Source organism: Emys orbicularis, chromosome 3, assembly GCF_028017835.1.
Source record: "Emys orbicularis isolate rEmyOrb1 chromosome 3, rEmyOrb1.hap1, whole genome shotgun sequence".
Classification (NCBI taxonomy): Eukaryota; Metazoa; Chordata; order Testudines; family Emydidae; genus Emys; species Emys orbicularis.
This window is the reverse complement of record NC_088685.1, coordinates 170,962,595-170,979,681: the sequence shown is the minus strand read 5'-3', so window position 1 is coordinate 170,979,681 and position 17,087 is coordinate 170,962,595. Positions and strand designations below refer to the sequence as shown.

At 38.7% G+C, this 17,087-nt stretch overlaps 1 protein-coding gene across 1 annotated transcript in view; it reads right to left on the bottom strand.

Moving 5' to 3' along the window:
• The window catches only part of KCNK2 (potassium two pore domain channel subfamily K member 2), a 127,813-nt gene that overhangs the window by 44,395 nt on the left and 66,331 nt on the right, over window positions 1-17,087 (bottom strand). Inside the window, exons 4-5 of the mRNA XM_065401332.1 lie at window positions 5,547-5,707; window positions 1,041-1,227 (exon numbers count right to left, since the gene is read on the bottom strand). Coding sequence (XP_065257404.1) covers window positions 1,041-1,227; window positions 5,547-5,707 — 348 coding nt within the window. The remainder of the gene's footprint in view (window positions 1-1,040; window positions 1,228-5,546; window positions 5,708-17,087) is intronic.

The window sequence follows — 17,087 nt, the reverse complement described above, 5'->3', positions numbered from 1 at the left end:
CTCAGTTCCTGCAGCCTTGGATGGAGCATGCTTAGTCACTCTGTGGGGATGGTGCATGCGCAGTCCAGTCAGCACATGGGAGCTGTGAGCATGCTCACAACAGAAAAACTCTTCAGAAAAATGTAGCTCCCAAACTCTAACAAGTTTCTACCAAGCATATGTGAATTGTAACTTTTCAAAGCCTATAATTTGGCCAGTTTTTTCGGAACCAGACACATTCCTGACACCAGGACAACCTCCCTGCCATGTTTCAAGTTCCTGCTAAAAAACATGGAGGCACTAAAGCTTCTCAAACAGTTATAGGATTTTTTTAAAACATGAACAAATAATTTTTCTCTAGCCTCATTCTGAGAAATGGTTATAGAGTTTAGCTAAAACTTTCATAACAAAATTCAGTCTGACACTTAGTATGGAAATTTTCAGCCCAAACAGTTAAAGTTTGGTAAAGTTATAAGTGATTGAAAACAGGGTCTTGTAATGGAAAGTGTCACGCAACCTTAGCTACAGCGCAGTGCTGCCAACTCTGCCTATAACACACACAAATATATACAGGGCGAGAGTGAACACAGGAGACAGAAAGCACAGAAAAAGAGAGAGCATGACAGCCAGAGATATTTGTACAGCTGAAACCAAATTCTGAAACAATATTTTGACAAATGAGAGCAGAAGATCACCATTGTCAGAGCTGTTTTTAAATGACTCCAGTGTAAAAACCAAAATATTTAACAAACTGAAATAATGTACTTATTATTATAATGTTGTACTTGTCTAAAGTTAGAAAAAACTATTACAAAGTTAAAACAAGGTTTTTTGTTTTTGTTCATGCAAATGATTCCGATTGAAATAGCAGTCTGAAAATACTTGTCAAGCAGAACAACAGGTGACCCCACGTTCTCTTCTATAATCTTATCTGCAAAGCATCTACATTCTGATGGAGTTACATGAACAATAATTATATTAATTATCACAATGTAAATCCTGTATAACTATTAAAAATATTACAGATTTAGGCTGAGAAAAGAATCATGACAAAATCTTACCTGCAACATAGTCACCAAATCCAATGGTAGTTAAAGTGATAACTACAAAATAAATTGCATCTAGTGTGCTCCAGCCTTCTATATGCTTGAATATTACGGCAGGAAGAGCAACGAACAGCACACAGCCAAACAATATGAATATTATTGTTGATATGATGCGAATCTTTGTCTGGCTTACATTCCATTTCTACAGAAGAAAGGGAGGGGAAAGAAAGAAAAATCCATGGTTAATAAAACTGTGTGATTGTACTTGATCACCTATCAAACCCAGAATGAGAAGCATCACCTTTACTAAGGAGCAGAGCTGGATGAATCATTAATTTTTAAGTTCATTAGCAGTTAAGAAAAAAAAGATTAGTCAACCAGAACAGCAACAAAATGTTTCAGAATTTTTGGTGAATTGACACAAATCAACAGAAATTTTGTTCCGGTTAATGAAATATTTTGTCCAACCAGAAACAAAATGTTTAATTTAGTTTATAGGCATTTTAATCCTTCAGAAAAATAAAAGCAAAGGAAATGAAGGGCCGGAGTTACAAAATGGCCAGAGGAGGAGGAGAAGGATCTCTACTTGTAACCTTTAGGCAGTAGGTAGGCACTCAGCTGGGATGAGTGAGATACAGGTTCAACTCCATGCTCTAGGCCAGGGATTAGAAACCAGATCTCTCCCTGCCAGGTTGAGTGCCCTAACCCCCAGGCTATTGATTATTCAGGAGTGGGTTACTCTCAGCCTCTCCTGTTAAAGCTATTCCACTTTGCATAAATAATTAAATAGTCATTGGGGCAGGGCCTTTAACTCGGGTCTCCCCTCTTCTCTCATCAACATCTCAAAGAGCTCCTAAGTGTCCTTGTGAATCCAGCCTGAAAAGAAATTTAGAGCTGAAATGATTCAACAAATTTATGACTAGAGTTGGGTCAACCTGAACTGCATTTTTCAGCACATAAACTATTTGTCTGAAAAAAATTCCCCAGCTGCACTCAGAAGGCGAGGATATTATCATTCTGGGTACGTCTACACTGGAATAAAAGAGCCGCAGCTGGTCCAGATCTACTGATTTAGGTTTGTGGGGCTCAGGCGGCAGGGCTAAAAATTGCTGTGTAGATGTCCGGGGTCCACAGCTCAGGCTCCAGCCCAAGCCCAAATGTTGGCACAGCAATTTTACAGCCCCACGGCCTGAGCCCCGTGAGTCCAAATCAGCTGATCCAGGCCAGTTGCCAGTGTTTAATTGCTGTGTAGAATTACCCTCTGGGTCCACCACAGGAATAGAGGTGTTTATTCAAAGCAAATGTGGCTATTCTGGGAAACACTTGCAGTCTCTGAATGTGATTCCCTTTTTGTTCTGAACGAATGGCATTTATACCACTCAGTAATACTAAAGGTTCAGCAGATTTGTCATACTGCAGTTTGGCATACTTAACTCAATGTTTAAATGGGCCTCAAATGGCTTCTAATTTTGTAGGTGCAATTTTTCACCTGCAAGTAACTACGAGTAAAAATCATGCATTTTAGCCTTCTAAGTATCTGATTGCACCCACAAATCAGGTAATGGCCTAACTATATTGGTTCAATTAAATGCAGGCAGAAAATTGCACCCCCAAAATTGGAGACTTTCTTAAAATCTGGCCTATTGTATAGACAATAAATGAAATCAGAAAAGAGCTTAACTGGTTCCTGATTGACCTTTCCTTATATTTTTTAAACTAGTTTAGTGCTTATGAAAGCTAGTCCAGACAGTCATCAAGACCAAAGCCAAGCTTTTATCATCCAAAACCAGGAAGCACCGGCTGTGGTGATGTAAAATCTCCTATGATGTGTCTCAATTTTTATTTTATTTTGCTGGTGGGGAGTGGGAGGGGAAAATCACCTCTAAGAGTGAGAGAGCCATTCAGTGTCTGACCATTCAAATCAAACCTTCCCTGCAGAGACTGCCAACAAGGGAGCAAATTGCTGCTCAGTTTTATAATATGGATACTTATCTGTTAGGAACTGAATTAAGCAGTTTTCCACACAGGGAGACAATTAGCCAATAAATGCAAATAGAACTGGTCAAAACTTTCCAGAATCTGAATTTTTCAACAAAAATTTTCTTGAAAATTTTGATTTCTGAAGAGAAGTAGTAAAGAATGATCAAAACACCTCATGATGTTTTCTTTCCATTTTTTCAGCCAACTCTAGATGCAAATAGCTCTTGGTTGCCAATGATCCAGCTGGGTTTGAAATGGTGGCTTTGAGCCGAAAGTAAGTACCCTGAGCCTTTTCTTTTCACTTGTCTTAAAGCCAGCATTTGCTTGGTGGATGAAACTGTCTGGCATAACACCATCTGCATAGTGAGAATCTCAAAAGCAACCATGCTAGCGGACAGTTCCTACTATAAAGGAAAACAGGCAAGCAATACGGCATGCCGCACAGAACTGGTCCCTTTGAACACACAACAGTTGCAGTGCTGGTACAAACAACAGGAAATTGCGCTGCAAATTAAGGCTGCTAAATAAACATGTATTTAAAAATGTAATATGACAGGTACTGTACCACCTTCTGCCACTGGGACAACCAGCGCTTGTAGCTGTAGCTGCTTCAGCCACTGGAGGCTGCAGTATACCTAGATGCAACTGAGGGACTTCTGGCCCTACAGCACAACAGGCAGCCGCAGAGAGAGGCGACACGGAGGAGGAAATTCACACTTCTGTGGGTCTAACTAGGCAGAGGCAGAGTATGCGGCTGTCTGCACATGCTTCTTGCTGCCTCTGCTCCTGCTTTTCCAGATCTGGCAACAAGCGTGGGAGGTGAGACTCATAGTGGTGGGTGTCAGGTAGGAATGGTGAGGTTTCCATGTGACAGCCACCAACCAGTTAAAAGGAGCAGTTTTGCCAACTTTCACATTTTTATTGCAATTCTTGCAACCATTGGTGTTTTTCTTTAAGTCCTGGCTGCTGAATTCCTGTGAATATGTAAGAATCTCAGGTTTCATTTCATGTTTTTAAAGTGTCCACACTTCATGGTTGTAAAGATAAGCATGAAAGTGTGACCTCGGTGCACCTAAAGGCTCAAAAACCAGAAGGCCAATAAAAAGAAACCCAAATGTACTTTTCTAAAAATTGCAATCCTAGACGGCCCTGACTCATTGATTTTTGAATGTTTGGGGTTGGCAACTTGCTCCTAAATTCCCCTGGGGCAATTTTTGTGCTTTTACAATTATACTGTCCTGTTCTGAAAAGATGTTTTTCTCTGCCCTATTTCTACTGTAGATTAAAGACCAACCCAAACAGGGGCCACTTGCTCAGCCTTCAGAGACTTATGTCTGTGAGTAACTTCACATGTGAACAATCCCATTGACCTCAGTAGAACACCTGATGGTGTCATAAGCAGGGCACAGGCCTCAACTATGCCAAGAAACATTGAAGCCAAGTCCTGTCAAATACACATGAAAAAAAATGAAATGAAAGGAGAATTTTTTCCCCAATCTCTTTCAGTTACATGAATTGTAGGTCTTACTTGTAACAACAGAGAAGTACAAATTTTAAAAAAATCATACTCTGAAAGTTAAGTTGCTAGTGTCCCTTTAGATATCTGTTTTATGCCAATCAGTGGGATAAAGCTATTATAGGCTCAGAAAAATAAATGTATAAAACAGGCAGTGGGATTTAGTTTCAAATGGATTCTTGTGTAGGTGTAAGCACAATTTTTGCCTACTACCATTTGCACATGCCTAACCCAGGTATTTGCACTTATGATGAAGCAGAAGAGAGCACTGGCCAACTAAAACCCTCTGATCTCTCTCAAGTTCTATTTCCTTTATAGTGAGTCTTTCTTTTAAAGACTATATTCTCTCCCACCCCCTCCTTGTTAAAATTAAACAGAAGGATGCTTATTTTAGTTCAGGGGAAGTCCTGGAGAAGGGGAGAGTCCAAAGGTCACTTCCTATGCTGTGGGGGCTGTACAAGGAGGGCAAGATACAGTATGGGGAATGGAAAGACAATAGAAGGGCTCACTAGAAGGTGTAGCAAGGAAATACAGGAGTACACTTCCTGCTCACTTTGAACACTGCCTATAATATCAGTGTATGTTTTATCTATAGTTTACCATCAATCTCAAAGTGCCTGCACCGATTCCCCTATATTATCTCAAGTTATCCCATTCAGCCACATTTCTATGTCAGTGACTTTTTACTATAGTGCAATACTATAATTTTTTGAAACAAACTGCTGCTGCTCTAGGGTATTTTAAAGGCAAATAAAAATATGAGTTGATTGATTTGGATCCAATTTCTCTTCCCAGTCATAATTATTTTAGGAAACTGAATCTGAATGTATATGTTGAACTTCACCTAGTTCTCTGTCAACAATGTTGGATAACATGTACTTACAGTAACCTTCAACGCACCTTTTGCCAGACATTAACAATGATTCAATGCATTATTCCCTTTAAAAATTTTACTATATTTTTACTTAATTTACTATATTTAAAGTGATGAGTAACATTCAGGACAATATATTTAGCATACTTACAACAAATGTATCTTCTACTTTGGCAATTCCTTTTCCAAATATGGTCCCTAGTTGATCTCCAACTCCAGCCAACAGAAAACCAAACAGAGGAATTCCCAATAAGGCATAGATGATACAGAATATCTTTCCACCTTCTGTACGTGGCGAGATGTTCCCAAAGCCTACATTACAAACAACTTGGGCTATTTATAAAATTACTTACACATATTAAATTACATGTCCAAAAGTATTGCAGGAGGAGAAAACTTAAGCAGTCCCCGTTGGTTCAATCACATTATACACTGTACATTGCTATAGATTCACCCTCGTAATTGGATTTTCTCATTTTCCTCATTCAGAGTGTTGTCCAATTAACCAATTTGTCTCCCTTATACATATAATTCTTATATTGCTGAATTTTTTTTCCTTCTCCCACAGAGTAGCTTCACCATAAAGGCTGACTCCTGCACTCCCTACTCAGGCAAATCTCCCACTGAAATCATTTGGAGCAAATCTTCCATTGACTTCAATGGGTGATTAACCTGAGCACAGGGTGCAAGATCAGACCCTACTAAGTGGAAATTACTATAACTGGAATTGCAATTTGCAGACTGCAATGTATTGAAATTGTATGCAGCTTACATTCAAATGTAGTATAAACAGTGTTCCAAAATCACAACGAGCCACATTTTCAAGGGAGACAGTATGAAACCACATTTGGATGAGCAAGATGAGGATTTGTACATTAAGTGGGACTATTCATATACTTTAGGACTCGAAGGAGTGCACACATACAGGTTTTTGCAGGCACAATAAGACTTTGCAGTTTGATGCCACTGTCCATTTGAAAACTCAAATCACTTACAAAGATTATTGAACTTAGTTAAAAACATACTTCCAGCATGCATTTTAGCTCTGTTTTAAAATAGGGAAATGGAGGTATAAATAGTTCAGTCCTGTAAGATGCTGAATGCTCTGAACTCTAAGCACCTCACAGGATTGGACCCTAAATGACTTGTCCATGGCCACACAAGAAGACTATAGAATAAAATCCAGATCTCCTGAGTCCCAGTTCTGCGTCTTAACCCAAAAGCCTTCCACCTTCCTTGATTCACCCACATTTTTCATGAGCTATTTGCTGCAATCTCCTATCCCTATAAGCAATTTCCATGCTTCACTTTTCACCAAGATGGTGGTCACTAATAAAGGCTTGAAAATTTCAGCAAAAATGTTTTTCTTTCCTCCCCCTCTCCGGTTCATTTTCATCAAAATCTTCTACAGAAAATTTCAACTTTTCTATGAAATATCAAATCAAAATATTTTGGTCACAAACCAAAATCCTTTTTGTTTTCAGGCATTCAGTTTTTCAACAAAATATCAATTTTTTCCATGGAAAGCAGACATTTTTTGCAAAAAATTTTGTTTACTCAAAAATCCAATTTTCTATTGAAAAACAATTTAGACAGAAAACTTTCAACAAGCTCTACCCGGAATTTATAATTAATTTTTTTTCTTTCATGTATAGTTCCCCATTTATACTGATTGAGATATAGTAGGGGCACTTGAACTTCCAGAATGCAAGAGGTAATACAAATAAGTGAAGCTCTTTTTTGTACCTAGCCCAATTTCTGTTTATCTATTTTGAGCACCCTGGTTTAGCACCAAAGACAAATTTTCTTCACATGCCGCATTTTGTTTATTTTTATTACTGCCCTTCTTGAAATTAGAGATAAATCAGAACCAAAATCCTGTATCCAAACATCTCCCCTTTTCCAACACATACACACTTTGGAAAATTTTAAATAAAAATCTGGTTATGAATGCTATGGCTTGAGCCAGACATTAGAAAAGTTTGTAGTAAAGTATGTAGCAGTTGAATTGATCTAAGAAAAGCATTGTTATTTCAAATTTCAAGAATGTAAAGTATCCCCAAACCAAATTTATGTTGCAGGCATTCTATTATTCTTAATAGAAACACTACCAGTATCCTTTTGTATATACGGGGGCCAAAATCATCCCTGGAATAACTCCCCGGAAGAAAACAGAATTATACAATTCTCAATATGCCTTAATGTAAGGCTCAATATGCCTTAATGTAACATTTAACCTTAATGTAAACCTCATTTCCCAGACAAAAATGAGTTATGAGGGAATTAAGGTTGAGTACACATCAATAATCAACAGCAAAAAAAGTTATCTGTGTTGTAATGATCCCAGAATCAAGTATTATAAACCCAGAAAATTCAGTTAAGGTAAAAAGAAGTGCCAACCTATTAGGGGATAGAAATGCACCCAAACAACCTTAACTCTGCCCTGTAGTGACACTATGCAAAAAAAAAAAATCACATGATTATGATTAAGACATTTTAGCATTTGTTGTCTCTGATTAGATTAAACTGATTTTAACTAAATATATGTTTTCTCCCTTCCCTGCCCACTACCCCGTGATGTCACTATGGGGCAGTGTAATACAGTGCTCTGAGTTAATCTGGAGCCAGGACTGGAGCCACTGAGGTTTACCATTCAGGGAGTTTTAAACTGATGCATTCCCCACTTTACTGCACCAAGCAGATCTCAGGGCACGATAGAATCTGGCCCCAGAGTTTTAAAATAAATTAGCTTCTGTTTACTCATGGCCAAACCAAGAGAGAGAAATAAATACTATTTAGTCTGGTTTAATAAACAGGTCTGTGTATGTGGCTACAGTATTTTTGAATAGATTCTATTGTTCAATTTTTATAAGGCCTTAGCATAACTTAGAACCAAGCATCTGGGGCACCATGTGCAATTCAGACTCTTGTCTTTGGCAATAGCCCTTGATTTTGGTAGAGCAAAGAGACATATTTCCCTGTTCCACATTCTCTCAGTGATGATAAAATACTTACCCACCTAAGCATACTCAAAAGAAAGAGGCTGCTGTATTTTCTTTTTGACTCTGACATTTCCATTTCCATTCCTCCCACTGCTGTCAGAGGAGATATGTTTCTTGTGCACTCTATTTGTAATCTGCTACTAATCACTTCCAGGACATCTAGTTCCCATTCAGCTCTATGTATTTACATCTTTACAGAGACGTACTTTACATAGGAACTAGATGATGAATCTCTTTGCTTTTATGGCCGTCAACCATTTGTATATGCTCTTCATAACAGATTTTTTCATGTAGAAACACCATAGAAAAGGTCTCTTTTTAATTAATTGCATATGAAGGGTTCTCACAGACACACACATTCTGGATTAACGGCCAGCAGTGACAGGTGGTGCAGTGTACCTCTGGCTGGATGCTCACTTCTCAGGAAAAAAGACGACATGTTTTGGGATCTATCGTTATAACTTAGTGCCTTAGCCAGGGCTTTGGAGCTGTGCTTCGGCTCCGGAGCAAGCTCCAGGCAAAAACCTGCAGCTCCACTGCTCCGGAGCTGCTCCGCCCTTCAGCTCTGGGCTCTGCTCCAAAGCCCTGGCCTTAGCGACATGGTCTGTTATAAGATTTCCATCATACACATGCACAATATTATGTTTCATAATAATATGCTACCACATATTACAAATCAGCCTGTCTTGATAGCTACATGAATTGTCCCTAAATAATATTGTCCTATTACTTCCCCACATTGTGAGGTATTCTTTTATTTAGGGAATGGGAGAGGAAATGTACATGTGCTTATTGTGATTGATTTAATTTTTAAATGTTTTGTCTAAAAGAAAGCTATGGTTCTCTAAAAACATCAGCAGCATGCTGCTCCTACATCAAATGAGAGAAAAACTACATCCCACATAGCTACACCATGCTGATCCCAGCATATAAACCATAGGGACACCACTACATGCTTCCAAGTATCGTGCAGCTCTTTTCTATTTTCAGTGATCACATAGACATTCACAGCATTAATGTACTTGCTATAGCTTTACCACTGAATAAGTTACATGGCAGCAAAGGTCTTCACTGCAGAGTTCTCTCTTTTGCTCTATTAGCAGCTCCAGGCCCATCCAGATGCCGGATCCTGTTCCCAGTCTGCCATATTGGCTGAATTACCTCTCCAAATCAGCAACATTTACATCCCTCCATACTCTCTCTCCTCCTGTCAGCTGGACCAGCATTTGTAAATAGAAACATGTCTGGGTTCTCAGGCTCTGCACACAGGTCAGCACCACAACCATACAGGCAGTTGCTGTGCAAGGAGAGATTCTTCACACCTCCTGTCCCGTGTGTGTTTCTACTCCTCTGGTTCCGGTACAAGGGGATTCCTGGATTTAGCATCTAGAGTCAAAGTATTTCTTTCAAACAGTTTGTGGATATGAACTAAGGCAGTGTTTTTCAAACTTTTTTGGCTGCATACCCCTTTCCAGATAATAAAATGCATTGTCTGCCATTACAGGATTTTTCTTGCCTACCCCAGTTTGAAAACCACTGAACAAAGGGATCCAAAACCCATTGAAGTCAATGAAAAGATTCCCTTCAAAGTGCTTTTTATCAGGCCCTGTCTGCAGTGAACTAGAAGAGAATCAAAAATTTTACTTCCAAAACTGGGTCACAGACAGACTGCCACCTACCTTACTTTAATAAACCATAGCATGACTTACCTCCTGGTTTCATAAAATCCCTTCCATGGTGTGTTAAATGCTAAGTGTGCCACTAATGCCCAAAGGGTTTGTGTGCATTTAGAATATGTTCTCTGACAGGTAGTTATAGACAGATACAAGAAACACATTTTAAAACCAAGTAGCTTCCATTCACCCATGAGTGAACCAAGACAGGAAGGGCATTGTAAATACTGCCTAATTGTTCTATTCAGCAAGATAACACATTGCATGGTTTTAGCTGCAAAACCTACATCATCCAAGACTCAATTTACACATGTGATTTGGAAAACTCAGTCACCTACTGGCCTTGGTAGTAGTGGGTAGTGCAAGAAGTTGCAGTATTTTAAATTAAATAAGTAAACATCAATTTGTGCTTTTCAAATTTCATTTCACCAGTTTCACACACTGTCATTTTTTCACTTGAGAAAGGGCCAGTTTTGCGTGAAAATTAGTCATTTTCATGACAATTTGTCTTGGTTTTGAGCATCACAGAAAATGTTTAACATTTCAATTTCTGATTTTTTTTCCGTGACCAACAACAATTTGCATTGAAACCATGCATAAGTTTGAATTTCATGGAAATTTTTGCTAAAAGCAAAAACTTCTAGGCCACAAATTAGCCTGAAGTGAAATGACAAATTCTCACATACAACTGTACAACAAAATGGTCACTTTTGCATCGTTCTAGAAGAGAAATCATGTCCATAGCCAGTCACATATAAGAAAAGGAGACTGAGAATGAATGTACAAAATCTAACCTCTATTCTCAGTATTATCAAACTTTTGCTTTGGTTTCCCAGTTAACTGCTTGTCTCAGTCATTCAGGAAAGCATCCTTAGGTCCTTTACTATAGTTTCAACCAATTCACCATGTACTGGAAATTGGTTGAAACTATAGTAAAGAACAGAATTATCAGATGCATAGATGAACATAATTTGTTGAGGGAAAAGTCAACATGGTTTCTGTAAAGGGAAATCATGCCTCACCAATCTACTAGAATTCTTTGAGGGGGTCAACAAGCATGTGGAAAAGGGGGATCCAGTGGATATAATGTACTCAGATTTTCAGAAAGCCTTTGACAAGCTCGCTCACTAAAGGCTCTTAAGCAAAATGAGCTGTCATGGGATAAGAGGGAAGGTCCTATCATGGATTGGTAAGTGGTTAAAAGATAGGAAACAAAAAGTAGGAATAAATGGTCAGTTTTCAGTATGCAGAGAGGTAAATAGTGGTGTCCCCCAGGGGTCTGTATTGCCACCAGTACTGTTCAACATATTCATAAATGATCTGGAAAAAGGGGTAAAAAGTGAGGTGACAAAATTTGCAGATGATACAAAACTACTCAAGATAGTTAAATCCAAAGCAGGCTGCGAAGAGTTACAAAGCAATCTTACAAAACTGGGTGGGCTGGGCAACAAAATGGCAGATGACATTCAATGTTGATAAATCCAAAGTAAAGCACATTGGAAAACATAATCCCAACAATACATATAAAATGATGGGGTCTAAATGATAAGGTCTATAAAATCACAACCAGTGTGGAGAAAGTAAATAAGGAAGAGTTATTTATTTCTTCTCATAACACAAGAACTAGGGGTCACCAAATGAAATTAATACGCAAAAAAAAAAGGAAGTATTTCTTCACACAATGCATAGCCAACCTGTGGAACTCTTTGCCAGAGGATGTTGTGAAGGCCACGGCTATAACAGGATTCAAAAAAGAACTAGATAAGTTCATGGAGGATAGGTACATCAATGGCTACTAGCCAGGATGGGCAGAGATGGTGTCCTTAGCCTCTGTTTGCCAGGAGCTAGGAATGGGCGACAGGAGATGTATCACTTGATGATTACCTGTTCTGTTCATTCCCTCTGAAGCACCTGCCTTTGGCCACTGTCAGAAGACAGGATACTGGGCTAGATAGACCATTGGTCTGATCCAGTATGGCCGTTCTTATGTCCTAATTTTCAAAATAACTGCAAAGAACATTGGCTCTAATGTAAATTAGTATTTGGAAATATACTCGGACAAATTCCTGGGACAAGCACGATCTTCACTAAGGTTAGCTGAGCGGAAAGAAGTATTTTATGGAAAAGGTTACATATATCCTTTTGATTTATGTGAATAGACCCAGGGAGCTTCCTATTTTATTTGCAATATTGAGTAAGCGAGAAAGTCTCACTGATTCATTTATGTGATAATGATTTATCTTCTCAATCAAGTGGGATCAAAAGGTCTGCTCTCTCTAATATTTTCCTTTCAAACAAGAAAGTGCAAGCCCACATGTGTTTTCTCACAGTGAGTTTCATAGGTCTCAGGACCAGAAAGAACATGAAGCCATCAGGAAAGCCAAAATGAAATATTTTGTTTCAGAACAGTTTGACCCAAATTGAAATACTTCAGTTTGTTTAATGTTTTGTTATGAGGCAGTTCAGCATTGAATTGCATGTGCCTACAGTGTTGCTTTGTCTCATGGGATTTGTAGTTTGGGTGCCTGATGCCCCCATTCTCTTCTATGGGCTGAGCTCCATGGCCAGATTACCTCTTCCCTCTGAGCTGTGTGGTGCATCATGGGAGTCACATGGCTGCGGGTGCATCATGGGAGAAAGCCAATGAACAGGTTGGTACATTTCCCAAACAGGAAAATCCTTGTCATTGCCATTGGCCATGCCCTTTCTGTGGTAAGCACCATGTAGCACATGTATTGGTAGATGAAAATATTGTGGTTTGTTTGTTTTTAAATAGTTGCCCTATTTACACAGACTTTATTCCTACACACTCTCACAGGATCTCATGCCCTCTTAACCATGCATCTGTTACAGTAATTCCCCTTTCCAAAAAGGCATCTGTGTGTTTTGGAGGCACATGTTGATTAGGAGGGAGAGAAGAACCCTGCCTCCACCCCCTTACTCCCCAGGGAATGGAAACTCTATGAAAGGAATCACATGGAATCCCTAGTCTGCAGTGCAGGTTTTTCCCTTTATAGAGTGTGGTTTGGGTTTAGGAGATTAGTGCTCACACATATGCTTACCCATCAGTGTCAAAAATTAGATATATTTTTAAATAGATTTACATCTGTAAATGGGTGAAAACAATAATATTTCTGCATCACATAAACATTCTGTGAGTTGTTGCTACACATTTGATGCCTTCAAATGAAAACTGAATGGGTGGGTTCTGAAAATAGAATGGAAACTAGCAAATTGAGACATTTGAAAGCATTGGCTGATACATAAAAATAAAAATTCCTAATTTTACTCATTTTAGCGGTATAGTTATCTTGCTGGTTTTAAGCCAAAAGAAGAAAGATCTGAAATGATCAGAAGGCAATATTCTACAATAAGGGACATTGCTACAATAAATAAAGAATAGATAACAATTATTTTTTGAATTTCAGAGCTGTTAGTGCCAGTTTGCCAACATATTGGTTTGCTCTTTCAAGAAGGCTACTATAGGACTTCCATGTGAATGCTTGCAAAATTCTATGTGTACTATTATTATTATTGGGGTAGTGCCTATGAACCAGTCATTGATTAGAACCCTGTGGTGCTAGATGCTATGCAAGCACAAAACAAAAAGATGGTATATGTGCCCATATGGCAAGTGCAAATATCTGCACACACTATAAAAATTCTATTGCCTGGGCATTTACACTCAGGGTGTGGAAATGTTCAAATTTACAATTGGTCCTTTTTCCTTATCCACTCTTTTAACTGTCTTGCCCACACACACCATCACATATACTAAGGGAAGGTAACAATGTTTTATGGCAGTGGCTCCCAAGCTGTGGTCCATGGATGACTTGCTGGTAGTCTATGGTTTAAATCTCCTCCATCTTGTTTCTAGCTGCTAAATTACAGCTAGAAATAATTAAATACTTTTCCATACAAACAATTACAGTTGCTGCAGTATACCAGCTCAAATTTACCTAGGGTGCCATATGGGCTTGAACCGGGAGTGCTCACCTGAGTTAAGAGCGGTGTCTTCACTGCTATTTTAACCGAGTTAGCTAACCCAAATTAAGAACACACCTTGTTTTGCAGAGAAGCTATATCCTGAGTTAATTACCTGGGAGAGATATTGTCATATAATCGCCTCTTATTAGTTCTGTTCATTGTCCAATGCAGCTTTGCTTTTAGCAAGATATGGATTCCAACCATTACAACGCCAACCATAGTTCTCATCAATACATTGGTCTCTGTTGGAACACTTCCAATATATTACACTGGGCTGTAACTATGTTCCTACACATGCCTGAAAGAATCTCTGTATGTCATATATATAATATATCTTATTTTTCTCCATTTCAACATTCGTCAATAGCAACAACAGAAGCCTATATTAATGTTTATAAAATGTGTCATGCTCCAGAGCAAGAAATTCAAAAACTAAGGGCCTTATCCAGATACACGTGAAGTCAAAGTGATGGTACGTTTTGTTTAGTCTTGAGTGGGGATAGAAACCCCAAGACAAAAAAATCAGGGTACCAGTATTCACAGAAATTAAGTCTCCATTCAGTCAAGGCAATGTGCCAGAGCAGGGAACGAGACAGCCACAGCCTCGGTATGGGTCCTGAAGCTGTTGCAGAGTCCTGTAGCTGACACTCTGTTGCCAGGGTAATTTAGGTAATTGTTACAAGCCTACTAAAAGCATAAAACATCAATTCACAGAGCTATGCTTACTGATGCTGGATCTTTATTTCACATGGCTGTCACTTTGCCCAGTGAATATTAACTACTTTTATCAATAAAAGGTTTGTCTATTTTAAAAAAAAATTATTTATGATTTTTTTATTGTTATATGACTTTTCAAAATGTAATACTTATTCTAGCAAAACTGATACAATTCAAACCAAAAAGTCCAACCATTATTAAACATACACACACACACACACACACAGAGAGAGAGAGTTTGCTGAATGAGAATGTACTTAGCTATCCTATTTATTAAAAAAAACTTAAAATCAAGCAAGTGAATAGTTGCAGACATCATTGATCTTGTACTACCCTCATAAAATAAAATTATTCTTATCAAGTAAAAAGTTAACATGTATCAACCTTAAATCTGATCCAGGATAAATATTTTATTTTTACCAGTACTCTCATAATATAAATACAACAGAAAACCCTTTTGAAAAAGAAACAAAAATTGTGTTTCTTGAAATTAGTGATACACACAGTATACACACTGATGGGTAAGCACATTATTGTCTGTTGGCAACTTTAACAGATTTTGGAAATATAGTATTTGGTTTCTGGAACTGCAGAGTTTTATTTAAGCATACCTGTCTCGTCTTTCCATCCATGCAACTAAGTGAAGAAAAAAGATTTTTTGTTGTTTAAAAACCAAGGAATTTATGGTTCTGGTTAATAATGGCTTTTGCTCATGGATCATTCAAACTACACAATCTATGCACATTCACTATGTAGCTAAGTTATGCTGTTTCATGCTCCACAGGCTAGATAATAACATGAGAGTACTCTCTGTTTCTTAATCTAAACTGTCTCTTTATTAAAAAGAACTATTTACAGAGGTGCTCCAGCTGCAGTAAGCATCCCAAGCACATGTACACACACTCACTTCCTGGTGCCGCCTCTAAACTCTTCTCTCCAACAACCCGTGTTTCCCCCTGCAAGTTCCATGCAGGTTGCTACATCTTTCCGGTCAAGGATTTTTGTTGTTGTTGTATATTTTGTGCCAGTATTTGCTGAGGCCTCAGGTTATTAGTACATAATGCACAACAGGAACATGGCCTTTACTGCTCTCCCATTGCGACCTACTAGGCCTCATAGTCCTTCAAGGTGATGATCTTTGAATAAGTCTCCCATTTGCAATACTGAGAAGTGCAAAGTAATGCACATCGGAAACATTGGAAAAAATAATCTGAACTATAGATACAAAATGATGAGGTCTAAATTAGCTGTTACCACTCAAGAAAGACCTTGGAATCATTGTAGACAGTTCTCTGAAAACATCTGCTCAATGTGCAGCAGCAGTCAAAAAAGTGAACAGAACGTTAGGAACCATTAGGAAAGAGATAGATAATGACAGAAAATGTCATAATTCCACTATATAAATCCATGGTACGCCCACACCTTGAATACTGCATGCAGTTCTGGTGGCCCCATCTCAAAAAAGATATATTGGAATTGGAAAAGGTACAGGGAAGGGCAACAAAAAGAATTAGGGGTATGGAACAGTTTCCATATGAGAAGCGAGTAAAAAGACTGGGACTGTTCAAGTTGGAAAAGAGACGACTAATAGGGGATATGACAGAGTCTATAAAATCATGACTGGTGTGGAGAAAGTGAACGAGGAAGTGTTATTTACCCTTCTCATAACACAAGAACCCAGGATCACCCAATGATTCTCCAACAACAGGCCAGCTGATGGCTGAGGCTCTTTCTAAATCTTCCCTGTCATAGATCTGGCCTGTCTGTCCAGTATGCCTGCTGTCTGCCACTATTATGCAGTTATCTTTGGTTTTGTTGCCACCACTGTCCTGAGAGGAGCTGGGTGGGAAACAGTCTTCCCATCCCATGAAGCTTTGAGATTTCAAAAATGTTCTTATTCCACATCAGGACAAAAATCAAGCCTTTTCCATGTGTTTTGAGAAGAGAGATTGGCTATTCTGGGTTGGGTCTATCAGCTGGAGGTCAGAGCACTCACCTGGGAGACCCAGTTTCAAGTTCCCACTTTGCCTGACTCTTGGGAGGGTCTCTCATTATTTCCTGATGGAGCTGTTCCACTTAGTATGACGGAGAGAGAAAGAGAGAGACTGACTGGCTCTATAGTCCAATGGTTAGGGCAGTCACCTAGAATGCGGAAGACCCAAGTCCCTGCTCCAATGAATATTTAGTCATTTAAACAAAGTGCAACAATTCCAAACAGGAGAGAATGAAAAAGACCGAGCCTAGAATAGACAATAGCCTGGTGTTTAGGGCACTCACCTAGGATGTGTTAAACCCAGGTACAAAACCCTGGTT